At 35.7% G+C, this 20,843-nt stretch overlaps 1 protein-coding gene across 4 annotated transcripts in view; it reads left to right on the top strand.

Annotated features, from left to right (window-relative positions):
• LOC138695124 (uncharacterized) overlaps positions 1–20,843 on the top strand; it is a 293,372-nt gene that overhangs the window by 177,256 nt on the left and 95,273 nt on the right. For all 4 annotated transcript variants that reach the window (XM_069819546.1, XM_069819544.1, XM_069819543.1 and 1 more), the window contains one exon: positions 18,447–18,625. In XM_069819546.1, coding sequence (XP_069675647.1) covers positions 18,447–18,625 — 179 coding nt within the window. The remainder of the gene's footprint in view (positions 1–18,446; positions 18,626–20,843) is intronic.

Genomic DNA, 20,843 nt, shown 5'->3' with positions numbered 1-20,843 from the left:
GTAGATACCTATTAATTTTGAGAAAAATTCGTTCCAGCACCGGGAATCGAACCCAGGACGTCTCAACTCTGCGTGCTGAGCGCTCTTTCCAACTGAGCTATGCCGGGACACAATCCACGGTGCCAGCCAAACTCTCCTCATTATATCATCAATGGCCTGCTACCTGCATTTTAGACATACACTGGTAAGTCATATATGCAGGAGCACATATTTAAATGACTTTATGGCCAATTTTAACAAGCTTGTTAACATTGATATATACCTATACTCACATATGAAGTCTCGCAATCCTCAGATGTCCGAAAAAGGAGCGCGACACTTTAATCAAATCAGAACTGCAAATCACAGTCAACTTCAATTACTCATGTAGGAAATTTTTACAATTTGTTTGAAACTATTACGCTAGGTAAAATATCTCAAAATACTTTAATTTAAGCCTAACTGCCAAAATGTAGAATAAAATTGTTTTTAGTGCCGCTAACTGAATTGAATAATTTTTCAATTTTTTAGGTGAAATATTGTAGACCACTTAGTCTCCCATATTTTCTTCAAAAACAGTTGGCAACCATAGCACCAATACTATTTCTACCCAAGTCTTCAACAGAAATCAGAGTGAAAATTCCATGTGCTTGTGTAATGCTCATACATGTTTTCCATCTATTAGGAATATTCACAATTTGTCGCATCTTCAAATAATTCTTTCGACATTCTGTAATATTCTGTGAATTTGTCTGGATGCTGTGCTAACTCTACCAATAAAACATTACAAGCACCACGATTTTCAACCAATGAATCCAAAACCTACACCTTTATCTTCGCATTCTTATTATTGCCTATAGCAGGAGATCTTCATCATCCGATGACTCCATACTGAACGACTCATTACATCAAATAACATGGCGTTATGTGTCACGCTCCATGTGCCATGCATCATGTTTCTTGCATCACCAGATGTGTAACGTGCCTAATCGATTTTATTCAATTGCGCACCCAAATTATAAAGTACAGCCCACATAGGAATGCAGCAGGTTTACAGCATGAGCTTCATCTGGTTGTAGTGTAATGTTTACTTTTCTGAATGTTACATATTTTCAAATACGAATGTTGTACTTATATTGTACAGGTGATATATTGTTGTTGGTCCAGTGTCTAGGCACTTGACAATAAGTCAATCGCTGTCTTGCACTCCAATATTTTTCTATGATGTTATCTTGTTCTAGCAATGCTTTGCATCCCTGGACATGTTTCACGTTCATTTCTTCATTTGCATCACACAATACACGGGCTGATGTATAAGAAATTCCTATCCTGTGCAGGTGGCTTGTCAAACAATCGTGACATGACTTGTTATCAACCTGATTTATGAGGCCCTTGAGGGATTATCTTGGGGTTAACCATTCAAAATTTCCAGGTAGTATCATTTGCTCCATCCAAATTTTATTGTTTTGGGCAGATCTGAATTTACTTCTGATTAGTTGTTTTACAGAATAATTGTTATTGAATTGTTGTAAAATTTCAGTTTTCTTTTTAGCCAAAAGTCTACTGTTTCATTTCTTTCATGTCACAATGGGAAGGAAACAACTATTTTTTTTCTGTAGTTTAGTTAGATAACGCATCTTTTTTAAATCTTGTAGGCTATTTTAGCCTTTTTCGTGATCTGTTGTAAGATTATAGTCTGTATGGCTGCCCTTCAATCTGATAATTAGAATTTATTTACTCTTTCTTACTTACTTACTGGCTTTTAAGGAACCTGGAGGTTCATTGCCACCCTCACATAAGCCCGCCATTGGTCCCTATCCTGAGCAAGATTAATCCAGTCTCTATCATCATATCCCACCTCCCTCAAATCCATTTTAATATTATCTTCCCATATACGTCTCGGCCTACCCAAAGGTCTTTTTCCCTCCGGTCTCCCAACTAACACTCTATATGCATTTCTGATTCGCCCATATGTGATACATGCCCTGCCCATCTCAAACGTCTGGATTTAATGTTGCTGATTATGTCAGGTGAAGAATACAATGCGTGCAGCTCTGCGTTGTGTAACTTTCTCCATTCTCCTGTAACTTCATCCCTCTTCACCCCAAATATTTTCCTAAGAACCTTATTCTCAAACACCCTTAATCTGTGTTCCTCTCTCAAAATGAGAGTCCAAGTTTCACAGCCATACAAAACAACCGGTAATATAACTCTTCATAAATTCTAACTTTCAGATTTTTTGACAGCAGACTATATGACAAAAGCTTCTCAACCGAATATATTAACAGGCATTTCCCATATTTATTCTGCGTTTAATTTCCTCCCCAGTGTCATTTATATTTGTTACTGTATTTATTTAATCTATATAAGAGATTTTGCAAACATATATGTAAATAGACAGAAATCCATATAGAGTGTTAGTTGTGAGACCAGAGGGAAAAAACCTTTGGTGAGGCCGAGACATAGATGGGGGGAAAACATTAAAATGGATTTGAAGGAGGTGAGATATGATGGTAGAGACTGGATTAATCTTGCTCAGGATAGAGATTGATGGCATGCTTATGTGAGGGCGGCAATGAACCTCCAGGTTCTCTAAAAGCCATTTGTAAGTAATATGTAAATAGCAGTAACTTAAAAATTTGTTGTATATTCTCTGACAGAATAGTAAAATGAAAAGGCAGGACATATTCATCCCAGTTTCTGCACCTTTGAATATGATATAAGAGATTCATCCGTATAAATTTGTCAACACTCCATACGTGTGTATCTTGTCTCAATTGTTTCTATAGCCATAATCTTCAAACCTAGTTTATCTGAAGCCTACATATAATATTTGTTTGTAGTTTATAGACATTATTTCAATAGTTTCTTTAAAGCTGTGATGATATGTACTGAAAACTCACTTTACAACATTTTTTGGTGTGTTAAAATTGCATTAATATTACTGCCAGGATACAAACGAACGTATTTTTCATACTTGTTAAGTGTTTCGGAACCCTACATAAGAAGTTGAATGTCTTAAGAAGTATGTGATGAAATAAAATGGTGAAGTGTTTGGCAGCGAAAATATATATTTTTCTTGTTGAAACAGAGCTTCCGGGCTAAGATGCCGTGGTCTACTGGTGCTGACGTTACCAGACGTTTCGTCTACTTCTACAGCAGACATCTTCAGTGATTAGGTATCCTCGGTCGAAGTCTTCTGCTCGGGATACCTGTAGCAACTGATGACATGACTGGTTGCTCGTCCTTATTTATAGCGCCGAGACTTGGTGTTCCATTGTCGCGGCGGTCCGCGTCCGTCAGATCGTGACCTTGGACTGGCCGTGGCGTTGATTGGTCGCGGCGGCTCGCACCTGCTCGGTCCCGGTGGCCTTGGGCTGGTCGTGGCGCACAGTTGTTGCGGCGGTCCGCGCTCGCTAGAGTGCGGTGGCCTTGGGCTGGTTGTTGTGTTCCAATATCGTGGCGGACAGCACTCGCAGGATTTCGGTTTCCATCCGTCGTACCGTCGCTGTGCACAGGTTTTGTACGAGTCCGTTTCAGGACAGGATGCCAGCAGTTGTTAAGTTTCAGACCCTCTTCTTTACGGTTGAAATTGTTTGGATGTTTATGGATTTCAATCGCTTCCCTGAATAGGCGGGGGAAATAATTGGACGTGTTACTGAGGATGTCTGTTTCTCGGAACTGTATGTCGTGCCTCCCATCCTGAAACGCATGTTCCGCCACTGCAGATTTATCCAGCTGTCCCAATCTGCAGTTCCGTTCGTTGAAATCCATAAACATCCAAACAATTTCAACCGTAAAGAAGAGGGTCTGAAACTTAACAACTGCTGGCATCCTGTCCTGAAACGGACTCATACAAAAACCTGTGCACAGCGACGGTACGACGGATGGAAACCGAAATCCTGCGAGTGCTGTCCGCCACGATATTGGAACACAACAACCAGCCCAAGGCCACCGCACTCTAGCGAGCGCGGACCGCCGCAACAACTGTGCGCCACGACCAGCCCAAGGCCACCGGGACCGAGCAGGTGCGAGCCGCCGCGACCAATCAACGCCACGGCCAGTCCAAGGTCACGATCTGACGGGCGCGGACCGCCGCGACAACGGAACACCAAGTCTCGGCGCTATAAATAAGGACGAGCAACCAGTCATGTCATCAGTTGCTACAGGTATCCCGAGCAGAAGACTTCGACCGAGGATACCTAACCACTGAAGATGTCTGCCGTAGAAGTAGACGAAACGTCTGGTAACGTCAGCACCAGTAGACCACGGCATCTTAGCCCGGAAGCTCTGTTTCAACTAGACACCGGCCGTGAAAGCCTGCATGCTAAGATATATTTTTCTTGTTTTGTTTTTTCCTCCCAATGTATAAAGACCATTATTTCGATACCAGTATGTAGATAATTCATATTTCATATGATATGCAAATACTTTCGTTCCTTCACAGTTTATGACATTGTCACACAGAATATATGATGTTTCTTTCAAATAATTCACAATTTAATACACATTAATTTTATCATCCACTGTTTTATATGAAACTTTTCATAGCCGATTTTGGGAAAGTTATTGATTGAATTCCCAATATGCTCAGTCAGTTTAAGAGAGCAGTGTATTATGATAATAGATGTTTGAAAGAATTTTAGTTTTGTCCTTTAAAGAGAAAATTTGGCACGAACAAATGTAACTTTTTTTCCTCAAAATACAAGGAGAAAATGGGGAATACAGGAACAAAGAAAATACGAGACGATCAAGGTGAAGACAGATGGACGGGCAGGCAGGCAGATAGATTAATTTTTTCCATAATATTCTTACAGTTGCTTTATAGCATAGAATATAGCCTAACATATCCAATTCTTACGTTTAACATATAAAAATGCAAATACGAAATATATGTTGTTGTTTTCTAATGCCATGCATTTGACAATAAAGTCATTTGACCTCTTGCACTCCAATATTTTTCAAAGATATTATCATGGCCAGCCACTGAAGCCCATATATGGAGGTGTTCCGAATCCATTTCTTGGTTTGAATTGCACAATGGGCAGTTAGGGGACTGATATATTCCAATTCTATGCAGGATATGAAATATATACAGAATTAATACCGGTAGGCCTACCTTAATAACAATAACATATTATACAATGCAATATGTTTACCATTTAATAGTACTAAAATATTTACACAGCACAGTGAAACGTCAAGAATTCATCTACAGAATAAAAAGTGTGAGATATTAAGTAATTTTTTAGTTTTACCTTAAATAATGCAGGGTTTTGGTTATGATTCTTATGGCCAGTTTCTCCAAGTAATGTTTAATTTGGCTTAACAAATGTTAAATTAACAGCTGGTTTATTTTAAACGTTTTGTTTTTCATTTTTCCAACATAATTTTGTTTAAAATAACCAACACTTAACTTTAACTGTTGTTAATACTATTCTAACTACTCAACAGCAGTTGGCAATGATTTTGCATATATAAGACAACTTCTTATTGGCTGCTATTATTATTTAAATTCTGTACTTTAGAGTAAGTCATGATCAGGGAAAGGATTTATATGTAAATACATATTTACTTATAAAGCTAATATAATTTATATTTTGCATTATCTTTATGTTTCACAATGTGTAGGGTTGAAAAATCCTACTTTTATTTTCCATATTTTTCCATATTTTAGAGTTTAGTACATATTTTCGTTAATTTCCATATATTTTCCATATTTCATATAAAACAGTCCATATTATATTAGGTTTAACAATAAAACAAAACAAAATTCCATTAACTTTTAAAAATACATTTCAACAATAGAGATTTAAACACATGTTCAGTAATCCCTTTAACATCAGAGTTATTTGAAAATTAGCAGTCCTATCAACAATGGGAAAGTAAGTTACAAAACTGTATTAATTTAATTTAAAATTTTTAACAGACTTCAGTTGTGCAGCTCAACAGTTAAATGCCAGTCAGAGTACACATAGGTTCAGTTTTGTAAATCATACTATAAAGATGGTAAATATGCCAAAAGTACGTCATTCAGTCAATTTAAAATCAAAACTAACAAGTTACATTTCAGAATTTAAAGAAGATGGTTTATCAACTGACAATAAAATATTATTTTGTAATTTGTGTCAGTGTGCAGTATCATCTACACAAAAGTTCCTGGTGCAACAACACATTACAACTAGTAAACATCAGGCCAACAAACAACTAAATTCCAAGCAGAGACAATTGTTTTTAACACAACCAACAACATCGAATGTAAGATCTGAGTTTAACATCGACCTGTGCCGTTCTCTCATCTCTGCTGATATTCCTCTCTACAAACTAAAGAATAAGGTCTTCAGGGAATTCCTTGAAAAATATACTCAACATACAATCCCGGATGAGTCAACACTTAGGAAGACGTATGCTCCATCCATCTACGATGAGACAATACAGAAGATAAGAGATGAAATTAAAGATAGTTCAATTTGGGTTTCCATTGATGAGACTCCCGACAAAGAAGGTAGACTTGTTGGTAATGTAGTTATCGGTTTGTTAAGTGAACAATATTCTGAACGAATTCTTTTACATTGTGATGTTCTAGAAAAGTGCAATAACAAAACTATAGTTAAACTGTTCAACGAAGCTATGGGTATCCTGTGGCCAAAGGGTATTATGTACGATAATGTGTTATTCTTTATTAGCGATGCTGCCCCTTATATGGTCAAAGCTGGACAAGCATTATCTGTTGTATATCCTAAATTGACTCATTTTACTTGTGTGGCGCATGCATTTCATCGTGTGGCAGAAGTGGTCAGAGACAATTTCCCTAAAGTAGATTTGTTGATTTCATCAGTGAAAAAAGTATTTCTCAAAGCTCCCAGTAGAGTTAACGTGTTGAAAGAAATGTACCCTGAAATTCCATTGCCACCGAAGCCAATTTTAACTAGATGGGGTACATGGCTAGAAGCAGTTGAATATTATGCCGAACATATAGACTCTATTAACAATGTTCTCCTTGCATTGGACTCTGAAGATGCAGTCTCAATTGATACTGCGAAAACAGTTACCTGTGACATAAGTGTGAAGAATGACTTAGCTCACATTCAGCATACATTTTCATGCATCATAAAAACGCTCAAAAGTCTCCAAAATAGGCACCTTTCACTATCTGAAAGTTTTGAAATTATAAATAGTACTGTGGAGCAACTGAATCGTGGTAGAGGTAAAGTTGCAGATGCAGTAAGAGCTAAGGTGGACACTGTACTTTCAAAAAACCCTGGATATGAAGAACTACAAAAGGTTGTTGCTGTGATGAGTGGTGAATCAACAGTGAAGATTAACTTGGACTTATCCCCAGCAGACATTGTGAAATTGAATTATGTACCAGTTACTTCTTGTGACGTCGAACGCTCTTTTAGTCAGTATAAATCTATCCTCAGAGACAATAGAAGAAGATTCACTTTTCAGCACTTGAAAGAAATGTTTGTAACCTATTGTTATGGTAACAGACAATAAAAATTGTGTTTTGTTGAAACTACATTGGAAGATAAGGTACGTCCATTATATTTTTTGTTTAGTTTGATTAAAATGTACCAATATTTAACGTACATAGTCATTTTTTTATAATTTTAAGTCCATATTTAATTCCATATTTTGGTAAAAATCCATATTTAATTCCATATTTTGGTAAAAATAACTACATATATATTTACATATTTCATATATTTTTAGTCCATATAAATCCGTTCCCTGGTCATGATACATGTGTAAAATCGTAACCTGTTACAGTAGCCATGATTCATACAGTACAGAGAGTTGATAAATGAAAGTTGCATTGACTACTATTGAATAATAATAATTATTATAAGTATGGTTATATTTTATAATGCTAAATATGAATTTCTGTTTAGAAAAATCTCAGCATTATGACCACCAGGTGACAATAATTACACGAATGTGTGTAGTCAACTGTACACAAAACCCCGAGGAGAATTCCGTATGATATAAAATTCTCTAATTCAGGTCCATGTATAAATTATATGTAATTTCGTCCTAAAGAAGCAATTGCTGCTGAAACATTTTATTATTTACTCACTGTGTATTTTGAAGTACTATTGACATCGGCTATAGTTGAAGAGCCAGTAACATAGAATCTAGAGTTAATAGTAGCTGGTGAATTGGAACAAGTGGCCTATTTCTGTTTGTAGGATATTCAGATCTGACTTCAATTTCTTGCCACGTTAAGATCGCACATTTCCTCAATATTAAATGGATAATAGCTCAGCATCGAAATAAGCGTCAGTATGATAATCAGTTGCCTTATAAAGATTATCTTCCCTATATTAATATTCCAAAATATCTTTTAAATTATATATTACCAGTCTTATGGCCGGTTTCACAAAGCTTCATTAAGGTTTTAATGATTCATTAATTTATTTACTGGTTCATTAAATCATTTTTATATCTCACCAAGCATCTTTAGCCTAACGAACCAGTAAAACTATCATTAAATTTAGTGATAGTAATTTCCGTCTTTAAATTTTTAATTATTCATTAGTTGCAATATAAAATGCAGAACGTTTCGACGCAGAATTGTTATATCTGGAACTGCTCGAAAATTAAGAGTCAAATGGAGATAATATTAACCATTTAAAAACCGATCATTTTGAAAATTTGAATGACACAAAAATTCACAAAAGATACCGCGTCACGAAGATCGTGGTACCGGTACTCAAAATTTTAGAAGAAACTGATCATAGGTTAGAATATCATAAAAACAGCTGAGACAAAGCTGAAACTAGTCAACTAAGTAGCATACAACTGAGTTTTATTTTAAGACATGAAAGTGATTATTATAACTACATACCGGTACCTAAGAAATATTAGTAAATTAATACATAATGTGCATTCAAACATAACAAAACTTAATTGGTATATTAACTTTCATTTATTAGAATTTTATTATAGCTAGCGATAAGATATGTTTGGACTGACTTTAAAACAGAAGCGAAAGAGCTGGATTCTTGGAATTTATAATCGTTTTCCTTTCCGATGGAAATTTTATTTTCCAGCAGGATAATCACCCCGCGCACACTGCCATAAACGTTCAAAGACTGTTCACGGAAAAGCATGAAAAAGAGGAGGATTGACAAATATCGAGACATCCCACCTCAAAATCCAGATCAGTTCTGGGATCAAGTTCTGGCTACCTGGAAAGATTTCGCTAAGGACCAGAACTATTTCCGAGATCTGGTGGACTCAATGCCCCGAAAATGCCAGGGAGTGATAGACGCCGATGGCATGTGGATGAAGTATTAGATCCACATGTGTATTTATTTTATTTTTCTTTAATTTGTTTGCTTATCTTTGTTTTATTTCGAGAAGAAAATTGATCTCCCAAGAGTTTTTTATATTCTCCTAGTGGAGCCAGAGTTGCGAAATAATTCGTTCCAGTACACAAAATTAAAAAAATGAAGAAAGGTAACATGTATAAAAATTAGTTACATTAATAAAAAAAAAAAGTTATCGTTGAGAATCGAACACGGGCCCCTGGCATAGCAATCCAACTCGCTACTGACTACTCCATCGAGGAGTCATGACGTAAGTAGCGCGACGAGGCACATATAGCTACTCGGCTTGAAGTCTAGGGGAAGAGTGCACATATAAACGTACTCGTGAAAATATTTTAATGTTCAGTACTAGCTAATGTTTCATTTGGACTGATTTACTGAAGCTTGGTGAAACCGGCCCTTACTGTAAACATTCCTCAAAGAGAAACATAACATGTTATTTTCACAACTTTTGTCTGAACAGCTGTGGTGTTATTCACCATGTTTAACTGTTTGTTAAATGAGTTAACGGCCTGAAATCCTACATTTAAAGTTAACAAACGGTTAAGAATCTGATAGGCCAAACTGGTGTTGAACAAATGGAAAAACTGTATTTAACAAACTGTTGAAGGTTTAACAGTCGTTAAGTGTTCTAACAATACTTGGACAAACCGGCCATTAATGTCTTCAGGAAGACCATTGAAAATTTTTATTGCCATGTAACGTACTCCCCTTTGATAGCATGATAAATTTGATGATGGTGTATGAAAATCATTCTTTCTGCGGGTATTTGTGCTATGTATGGCTGAATTAGTTAGAAAATTTTCTTTATTACATAAGAATAAATTTATTAAAGAGTATATGTACTGATTTGTTAAGGTCAGAATCCCTCATTAAAAAAAATGGTCTACACGATTCTCTAGCCTTTGCTCCAATTATTATTCTAATTGCTAAGGAGACAAGGAGAACAAGTGTGGGTTATTTATAATAATAATAATAATAATAATAATAATAATTATTATTATTATTATTATTATTACTACTTATTTATTTATTCTGGTAAGGTTAAGGCCATCAGGCCTTCTCTTCCACTCCATCAGGACAGTGACAGTTAATTCCAGAGTTAATCCACCGTTGTGAGTGAGGGGTTAGCGAGCCTAACTCCGAACCCAGCGGGCACGGGTTCGATTCTTGGACGAATTGCCTGGGTGAAGTTTTTTCAAGGTTTTTCCCTCACCCCTATGGATGAATATCAGGTAACTTTATCAGACAATTGGAACCCCCACTCAACTACGCCACTTCCTTTTCTCCCCTATAATCCTTTCATTCATCATTCCGTTACTTCTTCTGGTTTTCAGATCGCTCTACAGGCGGCCCTCCGAAGCTCCTGGCTCTCTCGACTGGGCTCTGTGGATTGTATTCAAGTGATGATGCATAGCTTCTGCAATGCAACCTGGGGCAAACCACCTCTGTGGAGGACTTCCACCTCGGACTGTTAAGGGAGCATTGGAGGGGTTGCCGGAGCAGGAGTGGTACATGGACTTTGTTGGCTGTAGGGACCAGTTGTTAAGGGGGTCAAGTGGTTAAGTCAGTGCACGTAGGGGATCGATCGGTGGGAAACTCATCCCAAATAGGGGGTGTACAATATACCTCAGGTCGTAGTGTGTGGGATGTTCCCTCCCTCCTAACAAGAAAAAAAAAATTCCAGAGTTATCACTCATAGGTACCGCCTGAGGAAAAAGACGTAGTTCTACGTGGACAGTGAATACAAAAGAGAACAAGATGGCATACACTCATTCGTTCATAGGGTTCTGCCGGGACCTTCGCTATAAGTTCTTTATCAGGACTGGATAGTAGAATCGTGACGTCATACAAACGGGACATGCTCTGCATGCCATTTCTCTTGGGTATATTTAATAGTGGTGCTTGGCATTATTTACTCTAGTTAATAGTAAATTATATTAACAAGACAGTAATCAGCATAACTATTATTTTATCTACTACTACTACTACTACTACGGTTGTTAAACGAGCATTGATTGACTTCTTTTCCTATTGCGGATATATGCATGTTCAGCAGTCTTACATGTACCAACATAACTTATGAGACATTACAAACGTTTCACGCTAGTTTGCAATGTTCCAGCGGCATAGAAATTCGGCCATTTTCATACCTTAGGGAAGTGTATAGTGGTAAGAAAATGGAGTGTTATGACAGGCTAGGTTAGTTTAGACTTTTATTAAATCTTACGTACTTATCTGTGACAGGTTAGGTTACGGTAGTTTAGGGTTTTGTTATGCCTTGTATAGGCAAATCTGTGTTAGGTTAGTTTAGAATTTTAGTGACAGGTTAGGTTAGGTTAGTTTAGGCTTTTATTATGCTTTGCATATACGAAACTGTGACAAGTTAGCTTAGGATAGTTTAGGCTTTTGTTATGCCTTGTATAGGCGAATCTGTGAAAAGTTAGGTTAGGTTAGATTAGTTTAGAATTTTAGTGACGGATTAGGTTAGGTTAGTTTAGGCTTTTATTATGCTTTGCATATACGAAACTGTAACAGTTTAGGTTAGGATAGTTTAGGCTTTCGTTATGCCTTGTATAGGCGAATCTGTGACAAGTTAGGTTAGGTTAGATTAGTTTAGGATTTTAGTGACAGGTTAGGTTAGGTTAGTTTAGGCTTTTAATATCGTCAAGATGAAGGTGAAAGCGATTGAGTGTGGTGCTCTTGAACAGGTAGTGATTTTGTTTTCTTTGTTGCCAGTTCAATTCAGTCGATGTCTATTCCAAATTTGGCGGAAGTCATTTAAAGCTCGTTTCTTACTACTGTTAGTACAGAAAAACGACAGTTAATAAAGCAGAAAATTGACAGGAATGCGCAGTTCTCTGAAGAAGTAGAAGCAGTATAGTTATTCATGAGATGTCATTTAAATACACGCTATTATTGGTACCTGTTTTTTTATGAAACTCTGCAATTTTCTTCTTGTTCCTGAAGCACTGGCAATACTATCTTGTTTCATTTTAGAACATTAGCCAATGTAGTTGTGGCTCTAGAAACTAGCATACTTGTGAAATGTTCGCAATCACACACTGTAAAGTCACCACTATTACCAACACTTTCACATTGTTCACGTATTAATGTTTTCAAGAGACGCCTTTGATTTGTTGCATTAATGAAGTCGCTCTCATATTTGTCCGAAATTAAACACTGGAACACATTATATGCAAGTACAGTCACATTTGTTACGAATTGTGTGCGCCACATGAGTACTCCTCGGTCTATTATTCTTAAATAATTATTCAATTATACTGTATCACTGGAATATTCCAATGTCTGATGACAGTATAAACTTGTCAACATCTAACACACTTTACTACTACACTTACACACTTGGCAACATAACCTGCAATGTAGTAGGTCTATATCAGCGCCATCATATTATTTTCTTCTAACTCAACATCCTCACAAACAAAAATAACATCTTCACAACCACATTCCATAACAGCATCTAAATCTCCCCTGTAGTTACAATCATCTCCACTCCCATTTTAAGGGAATTTTAAAAGTAGACGTTAGTTGTCCATTACATAATTTCTCTAGCACAGCGTTTCTCAAACTTTTTTGAAGTGAGGACCATCTTTTTACGTTACTTGTGATTGGGTACAAAAAATATAATTAGAAAAGTATTGTAATTTGAATTTTTGGATCTGATTCGCCCGGATTTTAAAATATCGTCATCTGGAAAAACAGAAATAAAAAGAATTAATGCAGAAACATGCCCGATTTCCAACAAGTAAATATGCAATTTGGCACGTTCTATTATTGGTATACGATGTACAATACGTGACCATTTCAGTGTGCAGACTGGGTGTCGGCAAAACTATTAAGAAAGTCATAAATACATGAAAAGATTGGTACTTTGATCCTCTGTTATAAATTTGGGTGGTCCCTGGCTGGGTTACAGACGCGGGATGTGTGGGGAAAAGATGGCGAGATACCACGTTCATAGTGCTTTACATCCCTCTTTTGTTGCTGAGAGTAGAGTGGGAATTCGGTAGACGAGTAGGGTAATAAATTTCATAAAATGTCAGTACTGGGAGAAAAAGTGAAAGGCGATTGCCATGGTTCATTTCCAAACTCTGAGATTTTCAGCTGTAGTGTGATACGCAATTCGTTTGAATTTTATTTTTTCTTCTGTCTTTTTTGAAGAACCAAAAGACCACAGGTGGTCCTCGGACCATAGTTTGAGAAATAAATAATTAAATATATGAAAAAATAATTAAATAATAAATAAATAGTTTGAGAAATAAATAATTAAATATATGAAAAAGACCCAACCCACTTTATTAATAACTATAAAATATTTGATTTTTAATCATAATATTATTATCTTACGCAAGTTTTGTAGTTTATATATTAACAGCATGGCATTAACTATATTAATAATTAATTTCTAATGGTAATGATGTCATCATACCACCTCAAATTTTGTAGATTTTAATATCCAATACACAGCTGTACTCAGAAAATTACACACCGGAGAATCAGACCTGTAAATTATTTTTAGTAAGTCTTGAAGCTTTTAATAACCAATTGAATTTCAACTCTAAATATGTCAGCAATCCTGCAGATCATGGCCTTCGTGTAATAGCTTGTAGTTTATTGTAGTGTGTGTTTTGTTTTATTTTGAAATGCAATTAGTTCTCAAAACTGACGAAAGATGGATTTTGGAAAATAGAAAAATTATGTAGGAAAACTGACATTTCGCTGAAGACTTTGGGTTCCAAGCTTCAAAATGAGGGGTCATTTATTAAAATCCATTCAGCCATTGTCCCGTAATTTCCATTACCAGTTCAAATTATATATATATAGATAGCATAGTTTAGTATACATAATGTAAATAATTTATATTGTAAATATTAGTGTAATTGTTAAAGTGGTCCATGTTGTTCTGCCGAACTTGACCACAGTCATGTGAGCAATTAGTCAAGTACTTCGCTTGCTAGATGCACGCGCGTCAGCTACTTAAAACTCCAGTAATACTTAACATACTTAACCTTATAGCCTCGTTGGACAAAGTATGGTCCCTTGTGATAATTGTACTACATCATAACATTTTGTACTTTATGTAAGTGGGCTATACATATAATCAGAAAATGGAAGAACAGTTGAAAGAAGAGCAGTTTGGCTTCACGAAGGGAAAAGGTACGAGAGATGCAATTGGACTCCTGTGAACAATCGACGAAAGATATCTAGAGAAGAATAAAGAAGTGCTTATAGTATTTTTGGACCTAGAAAAGGCGTTTGACAGAGTGAATTGAAATCAATTTATGGGGATCCTAAAGAAAATTGACGTGGATTGGAAAGAGCGGAGGCTGTGTAGTAACCTTTATGTGAAATGAGTCAAGTCAGGATAGGAGAAGAAATGTCAGAAGGAAGCAAAATAGGAAGAGGTAAGTCAACGATGCCCTTTATCACCTACCCTGTTCAACATCTACTTGGAGGATTTAGTGAAGATCTGTTTTCAGAACATGGGAGGAGTGATAGCAGTAGGGGGAAGAAGAATAAATTGTATAAGATTTGCTGATACGGCAATGTTAGCAGAAGAGGAGATGATACTAAGGGATATGCTACTAAAGCTGAATGACAGCTGTGAGCAGTATGGAATGAATATATATGCCAACAAGACGAAAACCATGGTCATAGGAAGAAAAATAAAGAAGGTAAACTTGCGAAATCTAAATGAGGCAAGAGAGCAAGTGGACAACTTCAAATACTTGGGGTGTACTATAAGCAGTAACATGAGCTGCTGCCAAGAAGTCAAAAGGAGAATAGCAATGGCAAAGGAAGCTTTTAATAAGAAAAGGAGCATCTTCTGCGGACCTCTGGAGAAAGAACTAAGGAAGAGACTAGTGAAGTGCTTTGTGTGGAGTGTATCATTGTATTGGGCAGAAACATGGACATTAAGACGAAGTGACTAAGAGCATTTGAAACTTTTACAGTTCTTGTATTATGTATTTGCACCATTATAAATTTAATGTAATATTCAACAAATCAGACACTATGTATTACAAAAGGATCTAAAAATACATTTAAAATTGCAAGCCTCATCCAGATCTCAGATGTTCTTCAAACTGTCCTGTGTATATTGACTACACCCCAACTCTGGCTACTAGCAACAGGCATCTAAAATGAACATTGGTCAAAATACCCCTCATTTCTCATGAAAAACAAAAACTGAAGAGTACAGTGGACTATAATGGACTTATGCTCGACCATGCCGAAATGTAGTAATTATACACCTGGTAGCAGTCCTTTAATGCATGTCATTAAAGTACACCTATTCATTAAAGTTCAGGTTTTCGATTATTCTCGGATATGCAATCGAAAGATGAGGGAAACGTCACGGAGGCTGGAAATCCAATACTGTCGCAGAAGGTTGTGTTCTGTTACTATAATAATTAGCATTAATTGTAAATAATATTAAAATAAATTCAATTTGTCATCTCGTTTTTCAATTCTAAATCAGTTTCCAGGTTATACATTCTCTGCATTACATCAAGGTCAATGACATTATTGTTCGTCGGAAAAAATCAATACTTTCGCGTCTGCACACATCTCACAATTTCGAGCTATCAACAAGGTCACTTCTGATCTTCTGTCAGATACAAATAAAATGTATACTTCTGAATAATTTCAAGTTAGACGTATGGTCGAGCATAAAAAGTCGTATGAAACTTGCCTATAATGGTAATTAAGACGCAAGCGATCGTTTCATAAACAAACATACTTGCGTCTTAATTACTATCATTATAGGCTCGTTGCATAATGTACTATTATGTTGTCAGCAAACAGCTGGATACATTAAGAAGATTGATTGATTATAATATAATGAATCCAGCTTAGGTTGAACATTGCAGACATTTATAACTTTAGTTGTATTAGATTTTAGATTCTGACTCGGAATTGTTGTATATATGATGATGTCTATGACAATCCATGAAAAATACCACATCGTCACACTGTCATATTGTGCATGATTGGAATGCACGAAAATGTCGATTTAGATGCTCAAGAGAATCTTAAAAGTTACCATAATTTAATGCAGACCTGGTGTATTCTGGTACAGAGACTCAAGCATTCTACGTCACACTCAAAGAACTTCGATATGAAGAGATGGATTCAAAACTGGCATAAGTCCAAATGACAAGTAATGAGAAAAATGACGAAAAATGGTAAAATAAATTTAACACCTTTAGATCCGTTTGAAAAAAGCATCTGCAGACACTAAGTCAAGACTTAGGAAAATGTTAAATAAACTTACACAGTTATAGCCTATATAAACTGGAAAAGGATAAATTAAAATGTGAATAAAGCAAGTTAAAGTCTTAAAAAAAAAGAACTTAGGACACTTTGGAATCCACCTCTTCATATGTGCAAACCCCCCCCCCCCCAAGTGGCATGGCAGATGTCCAAACTGTACGCAATCTCCAGCCAAATATTCAGAAACATTTGTGCTGTCGATAGCTTGACGAATTTTGTGTCACAAATCGTTGAAGTTATTCTGAGGTGCATGATACACTTGGTCCTTCACAAAATTCCACAGGAAAAAGTTCAGATGAGTAAGATCCAGTGAGCATGGGGACAAGTGAATGCTTCGGCTCGAATTGACTTCCTTAGGCTTCTTGCAAAGGTCATGTGAATTCTTTCCACTTTTTCCTCAAAGACCTTTCTTTTACTATGCTTTCCATGCATGGACACAATACAGCCCATTTCTCTTAATGCTTGTCCCATTTAATTATGCTCACATCTAGGTAGGAACATCTTTGTGATGCCTAAAATTAAATTCATTCCGAAATGCACATTGTCTACACTTCACAGATTTCATTTCCATCAGTGAAAGAATGCAGAACAATTTCTGTTGAGATGTTCATATCGTCATCTTTGCGCATTCTGATCATGCACATCACACCAGCACCAGAATGTGGTATTTTTCATAAATTGTCACAGATATCATCATATTTACAACAATTTCGAGTTAGAATCTTAATACAGTGAAAGTTATAAAAGGTCGTAATATTAAACCTATGAGCCAGACATGTGGTACAGTATTTATATAATGTGTTATGATCTTAAATTTTTCCATAATTTCGTAAGAGTAATATCATACAATATTGTATTAATTGTATTGTTCATGAATATAATTCTAGCTGTATTCTCTTTCATATAATAAGCATTAATATCCGTTGTAGATCACAATTCAGTCACATTTTTCTTTTCATTTTTACTGGTTCCGAAATCTTGCTATTATCATGCTATTCTTAAATTTTTTATGGACTTTTGTTTTCCTGTTTTTAACTTGTTTATATTGTCGTTTCTCAGAATTATTGGGAATATTATTTTGTAGGCCCTAAAGTTTTTTAAAGTATTAATAACTTACTGTTCATGTTACCTTAAGCTTTCTCACAACCAACAAAATATGATATATGGTGATAAAAGTCGTTATTTTACAATATTGCGTATACAACTTGTGCTCTTCTTAAAGCGACACTTTTCTCTCTCTTAGATATTCTCAAATCATGTTTGAATTCATTTTGTATGATGCAGATAATTCATTACTATATTTTCTTTTACCTTGTTTATTAATGCAGTCCTTATTTTCAATTTCTATGTATCTGTTTATTTCATTCATTCGTAATTGTCTGCCCAAGGGCAGATCTATCAGTCCAAATCCAATTTTTTCCAATCTTTCTTCATTTCCTCCTACTTCTTAAACAATCTATACAATCTCTATATCTTAATATTGATCTGCTTATTGTCGTTGTTTAGTCAACTGTCCAAAGACAGGTCTGAACCTCATAAAGCATCACTCATGAGGCACCTAGGCCAGGAGATAATGGGGTAGGGTGGCCAGTTCCTTTCCCCCTCCATTGCATACATCGCTGACTAGTTACATATTACACTAATCAGACTTCAGATGTATACAAACAATTGATCTGCCTCTGATACATATCATCAAGTGATGTATTGCCTGATAATAGATGTACATATCAGCCAGAACTTCAATCAGAGGTAGATATGTTTATTATTCTTCACTAATTATGGTCTTTTAAATTTTTTAATGCAAAATAAAAATTAGAACCGTTACTTCCTCAGGAGGCAACAAAACTATGTCAGCATCAGAGCGATGGAGGCGAAAGAAAGCTGGACAAGATGATGGTCAGCAGGGAAACCAGCAGCAAGTAACAGATTTGACAGAACTGGCTAATCGTCTCCTTACCGAAACTGGTAACATGGATATTTACCAGGAAAGCTATGAACATATATCGAAGTTGGTAAGTTCATTTAGATAAATATCTAGAATGGCTTTCTTACATAAATTCTAGATATATACGGTCTTACTAATAAACCATATATAGTTTTTATACGAGACTTATGTAGAGTTGGGACAGAAAACATTAGCTACTAATAAATCATGCATAAGTGATGGATGTATAAGCAGCCTGTAACTATACATGGGAATTGCTTTGCAGTAGTTATATACACGAAATGCCTTGTTTAAGTGTTGTATAGAGAGAAAAAAATGTCCACCCCTCTAACAGCTGTTTCTATAGATTGTCATTTTATGATGATGGTTCCCTTGTAACCACAGAAGAACAAACCAAAGAGCACAGAAGAATTAGAATAATATTGCTGTAGCTGTACTCTTTGACCAAATTATAGTGTGGTAATCGACCAGGTCCAGTTGTACTGTCGATACTTAGCGTGGCACACTAGCGCTCACTAACCGGATGCAATAGAGAACCACAATTTTATTATTCTATCACCTTTTGTAATGAAGTAATGACGAAACTATGACGTAGCTATGTAACAGTTGTACTGTTATACATGACGTATGTAGTGATTATTAGTAAGGAATTTACATACGACTTATAAACGAGTTATTCATTGTGTAAGTATAAGACAGTTAAACGTCTGTATAAGAGTTTTTATTAGTAAGACATAAATAAAAAAGTCTGCCAGAGACAATTCTGAAATGTTATAAAGTCATGGCAATTCCAACTTTGTAATACAGCTCAGAAACATGAACTTAACATTTTGACAACTTCAAAGAATAGAAGTGCAGAAATGAGAACTCCAGAGACCTTTGGTCGGATATACAGTACTTTATATGATCATAAACGGAATGTCGACATCAGGAATGAATTTAACATAACTGCCATCACCGGTACCATATCAACATACAGAAACAACGGGTATGAACATGTATCACGGACGCCCAATAACAGGCTGCCTCAGAGGCTATTTCACTACAATCCTTTTGGGAAGAGAGACCTTGGACGATCAAAAGTGCAATGAAGAGGCCAGCTTTCGGCCAGCATCCAAGATGGACCCTATTCTACAAAAGTATGGTCTAATATAGCGTTTCTCAAACTTTTCTGAAGTGGGGACCACTTTTTTAAGTCAGAACAGTTCTGCAGACCACCTTACTCTTGTTCCCTTCAAAAGCAAATTTATCATTTTTGTAGCATATTTTAATACCAGTAATTAAATTTTAAAGTAGAATTAATTAATTAAAATTAACTTATAATTCAATTAAGTTTATATTAGTATTAACTAATTAAGTTAATGTTAATAGAAGAAAATTCATTTTTTTTTTTTTTTTTTTTTTTAATAATTCAAGGCTATTAGAGTTTGAATAATCTTTAATTTATTAACTAAAAAAAAAAAATAAATGTTGGTACTCACATTAATGAGATGGATGAGCTTGCCAATTCTTGCACAGTTCTATATTTGGACGTCTAGATATTTCATTAATGGCACGAGAATCATTGATATTAATATCTTCACACACAGCTTCTGAACTATTAACACTGCGTAAATGAACTGTATCATCACGCTCCTTTCTTTTCAAAGATTGGATCAAAGCCAGTTTTTCATTATATATAATGGGCAATATTTAACAGAGACATAGACAACTACAAGCGTGTACCACACAAGAAGGATTTCAAACAACTAACTGCTAATGAAAAAACGAATCGATAATGCACAGAATCTGTTATAAGTTACTTGTGATTGACCACAATTTATTTAGAAAAGATATTTAGAAAAGTATTGTAATTTTAATTTCTGGATCTGATTCGCCTGGATTTTAAAATAGGCGGAGTGTAAAATTTCTTATCTGAAAAAAACAGAAATAAAAAGAAATAACACAGAAACAAGTAAAGATGCAATTTGGCACGTTCTATTTTGGTGTACGACGTACAGTACGTGCCCATTTCCCATTTCAATGTGCAGACTGGGTGTCGGCAAAACTATTAAGAAAGTCATAAATACATGAAAAGATTCAGTACTTTGGTCCTCTGTTATGAATTCAGGTGGTCCTTGGCTAGGTTACAGGTGCTGTGCCAAATGTGCAGGAAAAGGCGGCGAGAAATCCCGTGTTCATAGTGCTTTAAATCCCTCTTTTGTTACTGAGAGTAGAGTGGGAAGTTGGTAGACGGGTAGGGTAATAAATTTCATAAAATGTCAGTACTGGGAGAAAAAGTGAAA

The sequence above is a fragment of the Periplaneta americana genome, chromosome 2, assembly GCF_040183065.1.
Source record: "Periplaneta americana isolate PAMFEO1 chromosome 2, P.americana_PAMFEO1_priV1, whole genome shotgun sequence".
NCBI lineage: Eukaryota > Metazoa > Arthropoda > Insecta > Blattodea > Blattidae > Periplaneta > Periplaneta americana.
Note: the sequence above shows the minus strand (reverse complement) of the source record. Positions and strands in the feature narration are given on the sequence as shown.